The 20,769-nt window shown below is 38.8% G+C and overlaps 3 protein-coding genes across 5 annotated transcripts; 1 reads left to right on the top strand and 2 right to left on the bottom strand.

The window, feature by feature from the left end:
* Positions 1–260: 260 nt before the first annotated feature.
* On the bottom strand, positions 261–1,532 carry LOC113511354 (F-box/LRR-repeat protein 7-like). The gene has a single exon (XM_026894979.2). The coding sequence runs from the start codon at positions 1,530–1,532 to the stop codon at positions 261–263; it is 1,272 nt and encodes a 423-aa protein (XP_026750780.2).
* A 431-nt stretch (positions 1,533–1,963) lies between these two features.
* Positions 1,964–8,520, top strand: LOC113511355 (alpha-ketoglutarate-dependent dioxygenase alkB homolog 7, mitochondrial). The gene is made up of 6 exons (XM_026894980.3): positions 1,964–2,191; positions 3,229–3,416; positions 5,560–5,730; positions 6,522–6,646; positions 7,266–7,416; positions 8,247–8,520. Exons 1-5 carry the CDS (start codon positions 2,074–2,076, stop codon positions 7,405–7,407), a joined length of 744 nt encoding a protein of 247 aa, XP_026750781.1. The 5' UTR covers positions 1,964–2,073; the 3' UTR covers positions 7,408–7,416; positions 8,247–8,520.
* A 1,408-nt stretch (positions 8,521–9,928) lies between these two features.
* On the bottom strand, positions 9,929–19,460 carry LOC113514115 (zinc finger and SCAN domain-containing protein 10-like). 3 transcript variants are annotated; one of them, XM_052895728.1, is made up of 8 exons: positions 19,275–19,460; positions 18,964–19,130; positions 16,273–16,614; positions 15,173–15,340; positions 14,698–14,978; positions 12,271–12,393; positions 11,516–11,582; positions 9,929–10,493 (listed from the first exon to the last, which is right to left on the bottom strand). In XM_052895728.1, exons 2-8 carry the CDS (start codon positions 19,123–19,125, stop codon positions 10,359–10,361), a joined length of 1,278 nt encoding a protein of 425 aa, XP_052751688.1. In that variant the 5' UTR covers positions 19,126–19,130; positions 19,275–19,460; the 3' UTR covers positions 9,929–10,358. The 3 variants fall into 3 exon arrangements, with proteins under 3 accessions (XP_052751688.1, XP_052751689.1, XP_052751690.1); XM_052895729.1 differs by having other exon boundaries at positions 19,289–19,460; XM_052895730.1 differs by lacking the exon at positions 19,275–19,460 and having other exon boundaries at positions 14,698–14,963; positions 18,964–19,268.
* Between the last annotated feature and the right edge of the window lie 1,309 nt (positions 19,461–20,769).

Below are 20,769 nucleotides of genomic sequence, written 5' to 3'. Positions count from 1 at the left end.
TATCTACATGTCACGGCACATGCTATGTTGCGCGCGAAACGGCTCATTAAATGTTGGCCAATGAAACAACCGACTGAAGAATGTACATCTGTCATAATCGAAACTCTTTATTTTTCTTTTGAAATGGATGACATCAGAATCGTATGTAACACACGAAAAAATGTGGACGGTATATTTGAAATCAAAGTTAAACATATTAAACGTAAAATATATATTATTCATCATATATACAATAAAATGTACCCTCTCAGGTAATAAGTCTAATCGTCTGCGAAGTCGTCATCATCGAGGTCGAATCCCGGCGGCTGCTTGAGAGGCAGAGGGTCCAGCTCTCGGTCCTGCGTCCAGTAGTAGAACAGAGTGGCGCGGTAGCCCTCCCCCCCACCACGCACGTACTTGCGCGCGAGCCGCGCCTGCGCCGACGACACACGTACCACGCGCCTTCCTCCTGCCCCTTGCGACCCTTCCATCACTATGCTATACGAGTCCCTCGCCTCATCGCTGTACAGTGAAAAGCGTCTCTCGGTGAGGCATCGAATATCTGTTATAGTTGGATGATCTGAGAGCAACAGCAATTCTATATCTGTTAGAGAAATGTCCAAATCCAGGCTGTACAGTGTCGGCAGAGCACGCGCCATCTCCAGTATGTTGCACGACGTCAGCCGGCACCGCCATAGCTCCAACACCTTCAGGCCGGGGAGTCTCCGCGCCAGTGGCAGCGCGTGATCATCCCCAAACCACGTCGCACTCAGGCACAGTTCCTCCACGTGAGGAGGCAATTGATCAATGAAAACAGAGAGTGCGCGTGTCCGCACCATCCTCGCGCCGGTAATGTGGAGCCGTCGCAACTTTAGTAACCGCGTCGTGTGCAGCGCTCCAGCTCCGGTCATAAGCCAACATGAGTACAGCTGAAGAGATGTTAAATTGGAGCACTGACCAATCGCATCGTAAGCGACGTCAGTCAGCTCTGTGCAGCGGAGCGTCAGCTCTGTGAGGTGGTGCTGTCGAGCTCGCAGCACGGCGAGTAGCTCTCGCTGCGGGTAGTACAGTGAACGGCCGAACATATGGATACAGCGGACTCTCTCACTCTTGGCCAGCGCGCGGAGCACGCCCGGCGTAACTGTCTCATTAATAACCAATGAGTTCAGTCGCATTAGAACTGGCAGCAAACCCATTTCTATTCTCCTGTTCCGTATAAATACATCCAAATGATCGAGGTGCCGCAGACGATGTAGAGCTGCGATGGTCTCATCTCCGAACGAGTTGGTGGCCTGGATTGTTAGTTGCCGAAGATGTGGGGCGACATCAATGACATTCGCGAGACAAGCCCGCAATGAGTCGAGACACCCGCTTACGTGCAGAGCGATAACGCCGCGATGCAGCCGCTTCACGTCATCCTGGCGCTGCACTTCGACTACCCGGCGACGCAGGAGGGCGTTCCACCGCCGACATACCTCTGCAGCTGCTGCCAAAGCCCGCGATGGCAAATGCTCGAAGATCATCAACATAACCTCGTCTGGCAAGTTCTCCATGTTTGTCAGCCATCTTTCCTGATTATGTGATTCATCCAAAAGAGAAAAACATTATGTTCTACCGTAGTATAATATGAGAATACGATAATTTTCATTTATTATTATTATGTAAATATCAAAACAAAGAATATGATAAACTGACTGAGTGACACTTGGAATGACGTTTAAGGTGATGTGACGTTTCGTTAACGAAATGTTACGATCTCTCGAATTGCAAAATTTATATAACTTAAATATTTATTTTACATTGACACCGATATCATAAATATAGTGGATATTGTCATCATAAAAATATATAATTCTAGTGTTTAGGTAATGATTTTCATGTACTAAAGAAATCATTAATAAATATTTTAATAAATGGCCCAATTGCCCATAGACATAGAATAGAACTTAGCTTTTAACTTTATCATCACTTTGAATATCAGCTGATTGTCAATGTCAAAATCGTATGTTGTAACAGCAAGTTTGCAATTTTTGTTATTATTTTTTTATTTCTAAAAATAATAAATAAATTTGACTTTGAATAATTTAGTTAGAAATGCGTTTACTTACATTTAGTTTTCTTAAAAATTGTAAATGGAAATCTATATGGTTACAGAGTCCTAGGAAGATTAGCAATGACACAGTTCAATCTAAAATTTTAGAAAATATTACAGGTAAAATAATTTAAAAAGTGTTTACTTGCTTAATAAGTGCATAGCGAAGATCTTGGTGACAAGGGAATAGATAGCTGATCCTCTGATTACAATACAAACATTTGTTTTCACGAGTTTGTCTGTTTTTATATATAATAATTATTGTTATGGATTTACGAAATAAATAGTAATATACGTTAGTACTAGAAGTGTGTAATATGGATATATTATCATATGATAATATCCAATGATCCAACTAATAACATTGTCCTTAATGCTGCATTACTGACATAGTTTTGAGACTAAATGAAATATCTACTTGAAAAATATATTACCTGTCAACTCTTATAGATTGTATTATACATGTTCTATAGTTTATGATAATAATTTACTTCAGGGGGGAAAGGGATTTTTAGTAATGGAGACTAAGAATCCTATTGCTAGCAATATACCCAACTAGGTCAACCACCTCGCGGTTCTCCTTGGAAACTATCATGGTTAATTCCTGATGAATTCATCATGATGGGCTAACTGGCCTGTTTTCATTCTCATCTATCACCCTTCACTGGTGCTCCGCCAGCGTATCCCGTTAGCGCAGGCGGGGTTATCATATCATTTTCACCCATAAAAAAAATTTACTTCAAATGTGTAGTATTTTTTCTTTGCCACCATGATATTCTATTATTTATTTCCAGCGGTATTGAAAGAATCTATCTCTCTATAAATATCCTTAAAAGATTTAAGATTTAGAGATTTAGATAGAAAAGATTTAGGTATAAGATTATCTGTGTGCTTTAAAATCAATGAATTATAATATTTAATTTAATTAATGTTTTTCTGGTTTTTATAATACAACTAGTTGACTTAATAAACCTTATTTGCCCCCTACTACTGCCTGTAGGATCTATTTTTTCTTATCGGGATAAAACTATCCTATCTGTTAAGTCAAAGTAAACAATAGATGTTTATAAAATTTCATTAACAGCTAAGCCATTTTGATGGTTAGCACGAATGAACTTTGTGACATGGAAATTTTATATATTTAAATAATGTACCAGGGGATCCTGATCTAATATACATACACCCATCATGGAAGGCGGACGAAGAGCCGGAACTTCGTGCTGCAATCATGAATGACATGCAAGTACTGCCGGATTTTGTCACTGAGGCAGAAGAGGCGTCATTATTGGCTGAACTGGAGCCTTATCTCAAGAGAATGAGATATGAATTTGATCATTGGGATGATGTAAGTTTACATAAAAGTTCTCTAAAGAGCCTGACAAAGGCATTATAGATACTCTTTGTATCACATTTGATGTCATTGATCTGACACAAGATTGTTATTTCTCTTCTCCTCATCAGGTATCAGTTTTTTTATTTACATAATTGAGAAATTGACTTATGAATCTACGGAAGATGAGATGATGATGGACACTGATGAGTCACATCACACCATTCGTGCATAATCAGGTATGCACCTGAGCGCAGCTTGCTGATATTTCCCCCCTTAACCAACACTTGGTTCCTCGACGGGAGTCGATGTGCGGCGGCACGAGATCTGAGCCGCTCTGGTGCCCTTGGGCGTATGCTGTAGTCCATCAGTAAGAGTCGACACTCTTACGTTCGTCGCTCCTCTCTTGCAGGCTTGGAGTGTTATCCACATTTACCCCTGCATGCGCCTGGTAAAGCTGTAACGCTCATCTCTGGTCAATGGCAATTATAAATCGAAAAAAATGTATTTTAGTTCTAACTGCAAAATCGATACCATCACGCCCAGACTTCTCTAGGCTCTGCTGTGCATGCATGCACACACGATCTTGACGATTTATAACTTGCTTAACCTTCAGAGTATATTATTCACTTCAAACGGACTATAACTGTAATCACTTGATAGAGAAGAGTTCCATACTAGCATTACTTGAATACTACTTATGTTCAAGAATATAAGTGGACTGTATGTACGATAAGTTTTTTAAAAGATCTGAGTATGCGATAACCGACAAGTTGTTTTAAATTACTACTAAGTTACCTAGATTCAAACTTAGTTCAAATTACTTACCCTTTGATTAGCGAAAATTCCTTTTACGACATACCCAGATCACTCAGTTCCCTAAAGCATGCTAAAGTTACCTGAGATTACCTCGTAAATGTTATAAGAACTAAGCGTTTCGATCTTGAATCTTCCGACAGACGTTTCAATCTTGAATTGTCTTTTTAAATATTTAAGAACGACACGAGAAATTATCTTTTGCGTAGTTTCTTTTTATAAAATAAAAATATTAAATTATAAAACTAAAGTCTCACGATTGTGAAATTAAATGTTATACTTATTAAATACTTTATGAGCGACAACGACAAAACTGTTCTGTTTTTGTATTTAAGAGCTGACACCAACAACCTTTTTTTATCTTTCTACCTCCAATTATAGTTCATTATGCAGCGGGCAGCAACTGAGGCATTGATGGACGAGCGTGCAAATGTAGGCCGAGGCGTAGCCGAGACACACATACGTCAGTCCATTAATGCCTAGTTGTGGCCAAGGCTTGTATAGTACTTTTCTCAAACAATGCGCGGAAATTAAAAACACAATTTTACTTTTTAAGTTCAATGACGAATAACGAACAATAATAATTTTTCACGCGCCATAATGTTCTTTTGTATTTTTTTTTTCAATAAACAGCTTTCTATTCGCAAGCCATTTTGAAATTTAAATAAAACCTTTTATTAGTTACCTCCTTGGTACTCATGTTTCGAAGTAAAAGGTCATTCCATTTTTAAATGACAGGACAGATATGAGTTTACATAGTAATTTATCTGGCCGCAAAACACGACAGATATGTATTTTCATACAACTTTTGCCGGCCGCTGCCCGCATGTATCTGGCCAGTACAGCAATTTTGATTTATCTCGAAGAAGATTGTCAAAATAATGCTCACATTTCCAAGCATGTTTGAGAAAAAGTTATTAATTGCCACATACAAGAATAAAATGTCTTTTATGAATTATCGAGAATGTTGCCATGCAATTATTACATCTAAAGTGAACAGCTTATAATGATTTTGTCTGTATGATCACGATATATTGATTGATCATAATAAAAAAATATCCTTTGCTCTTCTCCATTGCAAATATGTGTAAACAAAACTTCCTTGATTGGTCTAGTTATTCAGGTCCTAAGAGATGACAAACCAAACTTACTTTCAAATATATAATGTAAGGATGACTTTAGTACTGTAGACTGTAGACTTTAGACTGTCTCTGGTATGGTATAACGATCACCTATCGTTATACCATACCATAGAGTTTGTACAAAACTTGATTGCTTGGGCACCTCCATGTGCTCAGCTCAGACGCAACTGTTCGTCAGCTTGTTTGCCATATATGTGTAGGCGATCCAAGGGTTTCGCGAGACGGAGCGTAGCAGGTGGAGCGCGGTGAACGGCGGCGTGCTGTCGCGTGTGCGGGCGACCGCGTTCGCGGCGAGCGAGCCGCTGCCGCACGTGCACGTGCTCGACCTGGCCGCCGCCGGACACATCAAGCCGCATATCGACGCTGTTCGGGTGAGGAATGCACCATTTTTTACGATCCATGGCACCATAAAAGGCCTGAGCGGATGATGACCTTCAACACACATTTTGCCAACCATAACACATTGCATGCTATATTTCATAATGTGACCATTAATGTATGTGACGGAAAAGAAAAACTAATCTATGCAGATCTGAAATCTATGATTTTTTTTTAATATCAACGTGATGAATTGAGAATTGACTAACTTTTTTGTTCGTTGAAAGAGACTATTATATATCGTTTAAATGTTTTATTACAAAACAAACACACACAAAGTCGATGTTCATTCATGTTTCAAGAATAGATATTTGAACTGTGTTTCGGTTTGAAGGGATATGTGAATTTACTAATGGTCCTCAGATAATATAATCAAGGGCGATATTACTCTGTTATGTGCATGGTACTGCTCATGTCTATAGGCGACTCACCACTTTTCATCAGTGGGCCGTCAGCTTGTCTATTCTAAGTTGTATAAAAAATATATATATAACCCTATCACGTCGACCTCCACGCGGTTCGCCCTGGAAACAATCATGAATAAATTTTTTAGAATTCATCACGATGTGCTAACTGACCTGCTTCATCGTCACTAATCATCCCTCACTGGTGCCTCGCTTGTGTATACCGATAGCGTAGAAATGTGTAGTACATTTTGTTTCCTGTTCCGGTCTTCTATTCGTAATTTAAATTTAAAATTAAAATTTGCAAAGTCAAAGAGTGAACAGGTCAGGCATAATATTGGTGTGATATGTTTGTTGGCGGTGGCTGGTGCTGCGTGCAGTTCTGCGGCGAGGTGATCGCCGGCGTGAGCCTGCTGTCGGCGGCGGTGATGCGCCTGCAGCATGCGCAGCGCCACCACTTGCAGTTCGACGCGCTTCTGCCGCAGCGGTCGCTTTACATTATGAGGTAATTTTATATATTTTCTTATATATTCTGCAGAAACATTGCTTAATATTTCTCTTGAAAAATATGTTATAAAAAAAATGTTGATATAGGTATTTATTATTTTTTTATAATCTATGTATATAGAATTTTTTTTTAATGGGTGATAATGGTAATCCCACCCGCTTTATCGGTATACACCGGGCGGAGCACCAGTGAAGGATGATAGGCGAGGACGAAGCAGGTCAGTTAGCACATCGTGACGAATTCAACAAGAATTGTTCACGATGGTTTCCATGAGGTGATCTAATAGGAATGGGGTTGTCAAACTCCATTGCTAATAATCCTTTTCCCCCACATACGTATGTATTAGATAAGAGAACTTTAGAATACATAGTGTCTCGTTTTATTTCAAGTACGCGGTAGCAACAGTACTACAAGTATATTCGTCTATATATTTATATACGTATGTGTGTGTGTGTGCGTGCGTGCGTGCGTGCCTGTGTGTGTGAGTGTGTGCGCGTGCGTGCGTGCATGCATGCGTGTGTGTGTGTGTGTGTGTGTGTGTGTGTGTGTGTGTGTGTGTGTGTGTGTGTGTGTGTGGAGGATTGTCGATTTTGATCCTGTGTTTGTGTGGTGGCAGGGGCGCGGCGCGGTACCAGTTCACGCACGCCGTGTGCGGCGGCGACGGTGAACAGAGCACGTGGCGCGGGGAGGTGATAAGACGCCGCCGCCGCGTCGCGCTCATCACCCGCAGCCAGCCGCGAGCGCAGGACGCCTGCTGACACCAACAGGTGCGAGTGACAGGGGACACATTCCTTTTTTTAATGGATGATAATGGAATGGTAACCCCTTGCCTGCGCTAGCGGGGCACCAGTGTGGGATGATAGGTGAAAATGAAACAGGTCAATCCACCTTGATGAATCTAACAATAAATCAATCGCAATGGTCATCAGTATATTGCTAGCAATGGGGCTACTAATCCCCATTACTAACAATCCCTTCTCCACCCGAGAACAAATTACTAACAGTATACAGTGACACCTCGATCTCCCACAATACGGTTTCCAGTGGAAACCGTTATAACTAATTCTTAGTAAATCGATCACTGACTACCGCTGATCCTATCAGCAGGGGGGAAGAATTGTTAATGATGGGGAGGATAGTCCCCATTGCTATCAGTATACATTATGAGGTCGATCTCCACGCGGTTTCCCCTGGAAACCATCTTGACTAATTTATCATTGAATTGGTCACGATGGTCTAACTGATCTGCCTTTTCATCCCCACAAATCATTTTTCACTGGTGTCCTACCAGTGTATACCAATAGCGCAAGCAGGATTACCATTTATCATCCACTAAAAAAAATCCTATCCGCGTATACCAGAAGCCCAGACGAAGTTACCGTTCCGTTTTCACTTTTCCAGCTAGTAGAATACCGAAACATGAATAGTTTATTTTATAGTACCCAAAGTGAAACGCAGACTAGCAGTCCATCTAATTAAAAAATAGCAACTATCTCTCATAAACATTATAGTATAAAAGAAAGTAAAGATTTATAAGATCGTTTTAACGTAACCGTCATCATTTCCTTAGTAAGTAACCTTTGTCCTTTCATTACAGCGGCACGAGTGAGCGGATGCGCAGTTTGCATTGTTTCACCTCATAGTATTAGTCAATTGGTGCTTCTCGTATTGTCCTATTTTAAATTATGTTTTGTATAAGTAATGTAAATATGTAGTAATGGAAAAATGTGATAAAATAAAAAAAGTGTGAATTATAAATGTATGACATAGTAAATAAATAAACCAAAAAGAGTTAACCAAATGTATGTTTGTTCTATGGACTTGAATTCATATAAGTTTTCTCAGTTTGGATTAGATCTACTAGATGCTATAAATATATATATATATATATATATATATATATATATATATATATATATATATATATATATATATATATATATATATATATATATATATATATATATACACACGAATGTCGATCTGACCCATTCGTGTTTCAACCGTCCCATTGTGTTTGCATGGCTGTGTTGCAGTTGTTATGGCTGAATTTATTGGGTACAGAGGAATAACACCTGAGTCCTCAGGAATGGCAACGCATGGGGGGTATCATGGGCGAAACAGTATACTCTGTTATGTCCATGTATACTGCTCATGTATATAGGCGACGGTTACCACTTACCATCAGGTGGACCGTCAGAGATATATTATAGAGGTAGTAACAACATATATATGTCTGTAACATCTAAATGTATCTAAATGAGTATCTAAATGATAAAATTGTACAGGAACCGGATTGTAAATGGCAAAAATATGAAAAAATTAGACTCGCCGACTACTACGATACAGTTGCGAGCCTAGTGTAGTAATCACTGTATAAGAAATTGTGTACCCGACTTTTAGCTACAATAAAGTTATTATTATTATTATTATTAACACTAACCTCCCAGGTAAAACCTCCCTGTTGTACATCTTTTACGATAAAGAATCTTTGTGTGCTATAAAGTATAAACAAACACTTTTGCCCGCTTTCTACAATATTTCATACCGGTTTAATTTGAACTGTGACATATATATAGTCAATTGTTAATTTACTCTTAGTATATTACAAATTATATGACTAATTCCATCTCATTTCAATTAAAGTCTTGTTATTGCAAAATATATTTTATTTCATCTATATTACAATAGAGGATAGCTAAATTAAATCTCCTATTAGGACTACGCTCGAGTCGATACTCCTATATACATAATGTATGTATGTATGTATACTTCAACAGGACTCGAATGAATTGGATGAAAATATATTTGAGTCGATTCTAAAGTATCATTCTATATTTATAAAATAAACATTTCATTTTTATATTACAGTGAAATCTGTATTCCAAAAACTATAATGCACTAATTAATAGATTTTACTACAAACGCGGTGTAGGACCACCCCTCCACTATATGTAGCTACACAACCTTAAATATATTGCAGGCAGTCAGTGGATGCAGGTGTCTCAGGACCGTTCCTTATGACAGAGTATGGGGGAGACCTATGTTCACTAGTGAACAGATAATGGCTGAGGTGATTTTAAAAATAAAACATTAAAAAAAAAAAAACAAACAAAACAAAAGTACATAAAAGAAGTTACATAATTTCTCGTGAATGCGCCACAGTAACACGAAATGGTCACAACTTATTGTTTTGCCCTCAAAACTATAAACTGAGTTGCGAAAATTCTTGACAAAAAAAAAAAGGTTTTTGATGAGATAGCTACAAACTACATTAAATTTAGTTCTTTGATATTTACTATCAAATAAAAAATTTAAACAGCGTACTATCTACGCAATGCTGCAATCCAGTTGTGAGCCGCGCTCATGAACAAAGGCTGCTTCGAGTCCGAAACTAAGTCAGACAACCCTGTCCTTACTACGTGCACTCACAGCCGATATAAATAATTATTAAAAATATAGAGATAGGTATAGAAAATAACACCTCAGAATCGACACCAAAACCTGCATTTTAAGACGTTCTTCAAAAAAACTTACATCCATACACGATTTGTATGAAAGTAACACAAAAATAAACCATTCCATCAAAATCGGTTCACAAATAGAGAAAAATTGTAAACGTAAAACTATACACATATAATTAAGAAGCAAATTTTGAAGTCCAATGAAAACTAATGACTTAAACATTTCCCTAACGCGAGCTGGTGGTCTACTCTCGGTACTCCATATCATCGAGGGCCTCCATTTCGAGGTACTCGACCTCCCCCTCGGTGCCGGGGTCAGCGGTCGCCTCCACCTCCATGTCGTCACCCTCGCCGTCCACCTGGGAGTCATTGCCTTCCTCCTATAAAATATATTTTTTATAAGACATAGAATTGCACACATGCTCTCAACGCAGTGATGGATGGGAAGTGGTAACCATCAACTATATATGAGGGAAAAGGGATTTTTTGATGGGTGAAAATGGTATGGTGACCTCGCCTGCGCTAACGGGATACGCTGGCGGAGCAACAGTGAAGATGAGAATGAAAACAGGTCAGTTAGCCCATCATGATGAATATATTAGAAATTAACCATGATATTTTCCAGGGGAACCGCGAGGAGGTCGACCTAGTTGGGTATATTGCTAGCAATGGGATTCTCAGTCTCCATCACTAAAATCTCCCCCCGGGGAGGAGGGTTTGTTAGTAATGGAAACGTGAATTTCCATTTTTAGCAGTATTCAATTCAGGTCAAACACGGTTCCTCTTAGACAAACTATGGTTCATTAATTCTTGATGAATCCGACACACTGACCTAGTTTCATTCTCATAACCACCATTAACTGGTGCCCCACCAGCATATACCGATAGCGTAGGCGGGGTTACCATTCTATTCACACCCATATAAAAAAACCCATATAGACATGAACAGCACCAAGGATAGCACAGAATACATTGTCATGTGCATGCCACATGTGTTGCCATTCTCAAGGACTATGATGCTATGCCTCTATCTGTAACTTTACTGCCATACTCCACTCTTCAAACTGGAACTTAGCCATGCAATTACATCTATGAGACAGAGGTGCCCGAGTAAGTGACATTTGTACAAAGCCACACTCTGCTCTACCTCTACTCATACCTCTTTCATTAAAACCTGTTCAGCCGTGTTTGAGCAACAAACATACAAGCAACTAAGCGGATTGGTAACCGCAGTTAGACTTTAGAGATGTTTTGAGAGGGATGCGGCTGCCCATCCCTCGCCCTCTCTTAGTCGCCTCTTACGACACCCACAGGAATGGAAGGAGTGGCCTATTCTATGCCGGGACCACACGGCAAATACTAATAATAAATAGTAACTTAGTAAATATGAATTAGTTGGTACCTGTGAAACGAAGCGGTCGGTCCGGTGGACGCGAGCGTGTCGCTTCATGGCCGCCACTGAGCCAAATCTGTCCAAATAAATGCATATGTTAACATTTTAAACACAATAATAGTAAGTGTCTTACAATCACACCAAGTGCCTGATTCCTAAACTAGGAGATCCTATGTTATGAGGAACAGACGTCTGGAGACACAACCTAGTACACCCAGTCCCGAGCAAATTCAGAAAATTTCCTAAATTTGACCCACCCGGAATCAAACTCACCACGAAAGTACTGAAGTAAGTAAAAATAAAAAGTAAAAAAAAAATGAATATTCAACAACAACAGCCCATAGAGATCGGACTCGCGCCAAAGAGAGAACTAATCGGGCGACTTGATATTATCTTAAGTATAGGTTTTTATCAGAAATTATGCCAAAATTTTTTGCAATTTCAAATAAAAACCCAAATATGTTAGCGAAAATGAAAAAGTTCCATATTCATTTGTAAGATAAACGATGATTTCAAATTTCGAACTTCTTTGATTTCGACTCGCTCGTACGTTTTTTAAACTCTTTTGTTCATCGAGAAAGAGTATCATGGAACTGATCTAGTTCCCTTAGACAAGTACTAAATTAATCTATCGGTAAATACGTTTTCGTTACCACCTGCACGAAAAACTACAAGACGTAAGAAATTGCTATTGCTTTTTATTTCATGCGGCAAGTAAAAAATGTCTATCAATCTTTCGTCAATTGTCTATGGACAGTACGTACGTGCGTCCGCAGCGGTCGCAGGTGGGCGTGGGTGCGGAACTGGGCGCGGCGGACGGCGGCGCGGCGCCGTTGGCGGCCGGCGCGGCCGCGTGGCAGCGGCGGATGTGCGCCAGCAGGTAGCCTCTGCGGACCGGGCAAAAATCTATTTGTAGGACTAATATAGCTGATAACAATTGTATAATTTCTAATAATTTCCTTCTAAAAACTGTAACTGATGCTAATAATCATACACAGAAACCCGTTGGAATATTTCTCGAATTTTCCAAGGTATTTGATACTGTTTCCCACTTTATTCTACTACGGAAGCTCGAAGTAATTGGAATAGGAGGCGTGACTCTTAGATGGTTTTCTGGTTATCTTAAAAGGAGAAACCAAATCGTAGTCGTAGATGAATATAAAAGTAATACATCATATATTTCTTTTGAAATTCCCCAAGTATCCTCGGGCCTACACTGTTTTCTATTTACATGAATGACCTCTGCCGTCTATTTGATGATGACAACAACGTCCAAGTGATCTGTTATGCTGATGACACTGCAATAATTTGCACACAAGAAAATTGGATTTCTGTTTTTTCTGCAGCTAACTCGGCCATGAAGATTGTAACAAATCGGTTGAGAGCAAATCTACTTTAAACACTGCAAAATCTAAATATGTTTGTTTTCACAACACCAAAGCTTCTAGTCCCCCTACGTCATTATCCTTGACTATCCATAGATATTCATGTGATGATAACAAAATCTGCAGTTGTGATTTCCTTGATAGGGTTGATGAAGTGAAATATTTGGGATTAATCTTGGATCAAAGATTGACTTTTGCTTCTCATATCCTTTCTAAACGTATACGAAAACTTATACATGTTGTGAAGCTTTTGCATAACAGCGCGAGCAAAAATGTTTTATTACTTGTATATAGAAGCATGTGCATCACTGTTGATGTACTGCATCACAGTGTGGGGCGATGCATCAAAATCTTACATGATTGCACTTGAAAGGGCACAAAGATCTGTCTTGAAAGTAATGTTTAGGAAACCAATTCGTTTTCACACTTATCTTTTGTATCAGGAGGCTGCTATTCTGACAGTGCATCAACTTTATATACTTAAAGCAATAAGCCCGCAAAAATCTTCGGACCAGAGAAGGCGCAAAATAATCATCTCTCGCATTAATACTGCATTCGCCAAGCGCTTTCGTTATTATTCGTAGAAAATGCACAGAGATGCGACATCTCTACGCAGTTTCAGTGGGTCAAGTCGGACAATAATGCGCTGATCGTCAATAATTCGCCATTCTAAGTTGTATAAAAAAAAGTATTTCATATGTGCCGTGGCATCGGCTGGCAAGTGTTCTAGCCTCAATATTTTTGGATTCAGAAGGGATATTGTTGATTGATTACCTAGAGCGTGGAACCACTATTACAGGTCAATATTATGCAGCTTTAATTTCCGAGTTGAGGAATACCATTAAAGAGAAAAGGAGAGGAAAACTTCGAAGGGGCGTGTTTTTTCATCATGACAACGTACCCACGCACAGGTCAGCAGTTGCGATGGCTGCCATTTAGCAAGCTGGCTTCGAATTGGTTGGCCACTCCCCTTATTCAACAGATCTGGCGCCTAGCGACTATTATCTGTTCCCCAAATTGAAAGAATACTTAAAGGGAAACAGGTACGAAGACGATAACGAAGTGGTGGATGCCGTGGAAAGCTTTTTGCAGGATCAAGACAAGCCTTGGAAAAGCGTTGGACTCGGTGTGTAGAGGGACTCGGAGACTATGTAGAAAAATAAATTATTAAGTTATCAATAGTCATTATATTCTATTTCATTCTCACTAATTTTTGGTTCCTCCTTGTATTATCAAGAGAAGTGTTCCGAAATAAGCACTTCTCTCGTAAACTGTTCACAGTTGCACAAGAAGACTTATTCGAGACACTGAACGTGGTAATAATATGAATGGTGAGTAGATATCTAATTTTCGATAACGTAATGTTATTAGCTACAACGCTGGTGAATTCCATTCGAATATTGAATAATCTGAATGCTACCTCACGCTACCGTCGACGGTCAGGAGATTAAAAAAGTCAAAGATTATCTATACCTTGAACAAGTCTTGATTTGTAAACGCATGCAATTCAACTGGGCAGCACTTAGGAAATTCCGCGACGTCTTTATCGCACAAATTCTTTAAAGACAAACATTTTTAATCAGTGCGCCTCTCCGCCATGACTTACAGAGAAAATTGTAGAGCTAATTTATCAATTAATAGTCGCATGAAAAATTACATAAAGAGATATAGTTGAAAATTCTCTAAGAAATACCATTGTAAACGAAGACATCCGACAAAAAACTTTAGGAAATGATTTATCTCTTAAAGTTAATGATACGAAGCGGCAGTGGATGGCCATATTTGTAGTCGGTGGCGGACGGGTACCTGGTGGCGAATCGCAGGATGCAGCCGTCGTAGCCGCAGACGAACTGGTCAGCCTGGCGGTGGCGCAGCAGGTGCGCGGTGAGCGCGGCGGGCTCGGCGAAGGTGCGGAAGCAGGCGGCGCACACGTGCGGCGCCGCGCCGCCGCGGCCGTGCGCCGCCGCCGCGTGCGCCGCCAGCGCCGCGCGCGACGCCGCCGCCGCGCCGCACGCCGGACATACAGCCGCGCACCCGCCCGCGCCCGCGTGCCGCCGCAGCTCGCCCGCGCCCTGCGCACGCGCCCTCTACAGCCCGCCACTCCACGCTACTCCAGTTGCATTGTTTCGTCGATATCTAACTCGTTTGAAAAACTTCAACAAACTAAAAGTAGCCGAGTAACACTGATAGTGCGACCGCTAGCGAGCGATTACGCTGGAAAGTTATAATGCGACAACACAGAGAGACGAGACGCAGCGAGCGAGGCGGACAGGCGACGTACCTGGAAGTGCGTGTTGCAGAGGTAGCAGGTGTGCACGCGGAGCGGCTCGTGGTCGGCGGCGTGGCGGCGCAGCGCGTCGCGCGACGAGAACTGCGCGCCGCACGTCCAGCACGAGTGCAGCGCGTCGGCCGCGTGCACGGCGGCGTGCGCGCGGTACTGCGACACGCGCTGCGGACCGAGCAGGCTCAGTGTCTAGTGCTGCGTGTCCAGTGTCTAGTGTCTAGTATCCCGACTGTGCGCCGCACGTCCAGCACGAGTACAAGGAGTCGACCGCATGCTACGCGGTCCAGTATCTAGTACTACATGTCTATTGTCTAGTGTTGCATATGTAATATTTAGTGTTGCGTGTAATGTCACAATTGTATCAGTGTTATTTATTTATTACTAGCTTTTTGCTTGCTACTGTATATGCATTGATTTTAGAAAAACAAAATCTAATACAATAATATTTTTTTATTAAAACAGAAAATATTAATTGCCAGAAAAACACATAATTATAAAATACAGTAATATAATGTATAAGTGTGTTCAATTAGGCAAAAGGAACTGGTTCAGTTGTTGCTGTAAACGTCTCACTGCAATGTATACAACCACTGAAATGATTTGATTAAATTGAAAATAGAATTAAATTTTCAACCAGTTCCTCTCTGATCACAATACAAGAATGTATAATGGCTGATAATGGAATGGTAATTCCACCTGCGCTATTAGTATATGCTGGCGGTGTACCAGTGAGAGATGATAGATGAGGATGAAACAGGTCAGTTAGCCCATAGTGATAATAAAAGTTGCTGTGGTGTTAATATTAAATAATAAATGTTGTTACCATTAAATTTTAGATTTTATGTTACAAATGTAATTAAAATATAAATGTTAACAAATATATGCCACAGGACACTGGCTTTTTTTGGGTCCAACACATTAATACGATTCATATACAAGTGACATCAGTATTTATTTCCTACTACACCAAACAATGTGAATTTTAGAAAAGGTAATCAAACAAACCACTTCTAGGTGTTGTATAAGATACATAAATTAAACTGAAGGTCTAATATGTATACGAACACAACTAATACTAAAAATAATGAAACAAATACCTGGAATGACTGCGGGCACACTGAACATTGATACACATTATCTCCGCGAGCATTCCGTGCTCGCTCCAGGTCCTCATCATCCGCTACAGCTGCAGCAGCTAACACATCTTTCTCCACCATGATGATATCATCTTCACTATACGTGCCATTGGCATTAGCTCCAGGTCCACCCACCACAATGAATACATCAATTTTTTGGGTCAGTTCATGTAACCTCCTCCGTAATGCACGAATTTTCTCACTAAGGGGAGGAGTGTTTTTAGCCGAGAGTGACGAACTGAACTCATAGGCTTCAATAGCTCTTTGGATGCAGTTCGAGCACAATCTACCTTCTGGGACAACCTGTAACAATATAGATAAAAGAATAAATATTATACTTTTTAATTATATAATTGACACAAGATAATCTTATGTTTAATTCTGATGTTTTAGCTCGTCCATGTGAGTGAAATATATTTATTGACTGGGATAAAGAGAAGTCTATGTTCTCCTACATCCCTAGCATTATGTATAAATTAATAAATAAATAAATAAAATAAAAATAAAAATAGCCTTTATTCCTGAATTACAGATTTTTTTAAATTGTAAATATGTATAAATAATGTTGACATCAGCAACATCTTATTTTTCAGGTTGTTCTAGAACATAGGCCTCCTCCATATTTCTCCATTGGTAACGATTCTTTGCAGCTTGTCTCCAGCCTTTGGGCAAATCATCCTCCCATCTTCTTGATTGGCCTACCTCGGTTTCTTTTTCCATCACGTGGATACCACTCAATTAAATCTTGGGTCCATTTATTTTTTGATGACTTCATATATATCCAGTCCATCGCCATTTGAGCTTTTTTATTTTAAGAGTCACATCTGTAATGCCAGTTCGTTTTCGAATATCAGTGAGTCGCTGTTTGTCCTTTAATCTGATGCCAAGTATACTTCTTTCCATACCTTGCTGACATACTTTTAATTTCTGTATAGTTTACAAAAAATGCTCCAAGAACTTATGTATAAATTACATGTAATTTATTACAAGTGAAATAAAGAATATAATAATTATATATTAAAATTTTATAAATTGTATAAAATTGATGAACCATTAATGCTAAAAATGTTAAACAAACTTATAGGCAAAACAGTACACTCTGTTATGTCCATGGTACTGCTCATGTCTACAGGTGACAGTTTTTTTAAGGGGTTAAAATGACATGATTACCATGCCATTTTCCCGCCTACGCTATCAGTACACATTGGCAGGGTACCAGTGAGAAGTGATAGGTGAAAATGAAAAGGCAGGTTAGTTAGGGCATTGGGAGGAATTCAATGATAAATTAGTCATGATAGATTGCAGGGGGAATGGCTGAAGATCGACCTGATATATATATATCAGGTCGATCTTCAGCCGATTCGATAACAGGTATATTGCTACCAATGGGGAATAACCTCCCCATTATTAACAATCCCTTCCTCCCTAATATAGGCGACAGTTATCACTTGTTTGACATTCTAAGTTGCATAAAAAAAATGGTCATCTTATAATATTAGCAAGGATTTGGATTTGATATTATTCTAAACAGGATACACTGCAATAAAATTTTGTAAGAGAACTAATAGTTTGACTGGCATATGACCTCATTGTTTATCAGCAATATACCAGAAGGAGACTTTGTACAAAAGTCATCTACGCCATGCAGACGATTTTTTACCTCTGTACCACTTATTTTACTGCTTAGCAATCATTTGCATGGCTGTTTCATATTGAAGAGTGAAATATGACAGTAAAAGAAGTACTCAAGAAGGTGTAGAAGGGATTGTTAGTAATGCAGATTACCACACCCATTGCTAGCAATATACTCTCAGGTCAAATTCTCTATGGTCCCCCCCTGGAAACTATCTTGCTTTATTCCAGGTGTATTCGTCAGAATGAGCTAACAGACCTACCTTTTCATTCTCATTTATCATCCCTCAGTGGTGCCTCGCCACCATACACCATCACCGCAGACAGGGCTACCATTCCATTAAAAAGTGCTCAGGAATAGCAAACCATGAAAGGTATCATGGGTTGAACACAGTGATGTTTATAGTATATTTTTTTTGATAGGTGAAAATGGAAGGGTAACTGGTGAAAAATATACTGGTGAAGCACCAGTGAAGGGTGATAAATGACAATGAAAATAGGCCAGTTAGCCTATCAGGATGAATTCATATCACAAGGTCGACCTGGCTAAGTATATTGCTTGTTTTCAATACTAACAATCCCTTTCCCCTGACGTTCATAGTATTGTTCATGCCTATATATAATGGTTACCACTTTACATCAGGTGGGTCGTCAACTTGCTTGTCATTCTAAATTGCATAAAAAGAACTAGTAGATTTTCAGCCTCTATATATCAACTGCATAGAGGTGTTTTCTTAATGGATTAAAATGTAATCATAACAATCCTTTGCTATCCATATACACTGGTGAGGCACCAGTGAAAGATGATAGATGAGGATGAAAGCAGGTCATAGGCTATATTGGCTCATAGTGATGAATTCATAAAAAAATAATCTTCCAAGGTGAACTGCATGGAGGTCGATGTGATAGGGTATATTGTTAGCAATGTGGCTGTTAGATCCCCAATAGTAACAATCGCTTTCCCCCCTTTTTATTATTATAAGAAGGTTATTGGTTATAAGATTAAATAAAGTAACTAACTTTATTGTTATTGAGGTGTAGCAGCATGGTCCTCAGCGGTACTTGCATGGGGTCTCCGCCCGCATCGTGCTCCTCCGGCGTCAACAGTTCGCCTCCTCCGTCGGCACCGCAAATTGAACACAGCTCCATTTCAGTTTCAATCTTCATAATCGTTGTCGTCATCACTACTATTTACAGAAATTAATATCTATACAATAAAATGGATTTCATCTAATTAAAACACTATTGAAATTCTCAGAAAGTTATTGAATTTAAAAAACAAGAAAGTTTTTGATAATAGAAAAAGATAAAAAAAAAAATAAACAAATAACCTGAAGTACTGAACTGATCAACGCCGGTATAGATGAGCGTCAATTTTAAAGAAAAGTTATCTGTAAATATCTATGCAACCAGTCAAATTGAAAATTTTACATTACAAGATCTTTTTCTATTCTATTCCTGTAGATATTAATATTTTGGACAGAGGTATATTACAAATAGTTAAAGAATATTATATGTACATACATCCATGAAAATTATTTTATTTTACTATGTTGGTAATTGCATAGATTCCTATTTTAGTTCCGTAAAGATAGAGATAGAGTCAACTCTTAATAACTGAGTCATTCATAATTACCACAGACTACAAAGATACAATAATGAAACAGAAAAGCATAAATAGGAAATATGAATAAAATATTTTCCCTTTTACTTACTCAACTGTAAAATAAATGCTCCATCGAAATGTGATGCACGCCAGTTCCTCACATTGATATGCTGTATATGCTGCATGCTTAAATTATATTAAACTTAAATCATTCTAAAAAAGTATTATTAAACAATAAATTATTATATATAAGTATAAGCCATTACATTAAAAACCATTTAATCATCATATTATAATGTAGTACAGGACGTAAATGATATTATTTAATTTTTAAAATAAACAAAGATTTGCTTTCTTCGCTGTAATAATAAGTATACCTACACTGTAATAATACCTATACAGTTTTGTTATTATAAGGAATATTTCAATAAAAAAAATTCATTTAATTTATGTCAATCAATTAGCACCACTTCTATTTTTTATCCAAGACCTCATACTGTAAGGTGATAGATAAGACCTGTTATCGATATAATTAATCCTAAGGTATAATTAATATTTTTTTTTATGGGTGAAAATGGTATAGTAATCCCGCCTGCGCTAACGAGATTCGCTGACGGTACACCAGTGAAGGATGATAAATGAGAATGAAAACAGGCCAGTTAGCCCATCATGATGAATTCATCAGGAATTAACCATGATAGTTTCCAGGGAGAACCGCGAGGAGGTCGACATGGTTGGATATATTGGTAGCAATGGGATTCTCAGTCTCCATTACTAATAATCCCTTTCCCCCTATAATTAGTAGTTATGTAGGTATAATTAGTCCATTACTAAAAATTCCACCAAGTCTAATCATCATCATTATATTAGCTGTTAACACCAGTGAATAACTGTTCATCGTGAGTCTATTCACATCTTTGGTGAAGAGACGGGGATATCAGTTCAAGTTACTTCGCTCTCTTCTAGTGATATTCAGCATGTGCAGGTTACCGTGGTGATCATTGCGGTATGTATGTTTTCGAAACTGATCAAAATCGTGAAATACAAAGAGAGGTAGTAAATAAAATGAATTTAATTCTTTTGATAACGAATTATTTTAACATATTAAATAAAACAACTACAAAATATAAAATTGATTTTTTTTTATTAAATGTAAAAATACTTTTAATTAATTGCCTTTTCAAAGATAATTTCATCGCTACATTATGTATCCAAAGCCA

This window comes from Galleria mellonella, unplaced genomic scaffold (genome assembly GCF_026898425.1).
Source record: "Galleria mellonella isolate WM207_F2 unplaced genomic scaffold, CSIRO_AGI_GalMel_v1 utg3070, whole genome shotgun sequence".
Classification (NCBI taxonomy): Eukaryota; Metazoa; Arthropoda; class Insecta; order Lepidoptera; family Pyralidae; genus Galleria; species Galleria mellonella.
The sequence above is the reverse complement of the archived record's forward strand: the minus strand, read 5'-3'. Positions and strand labels throughout refer to the sequence as shown.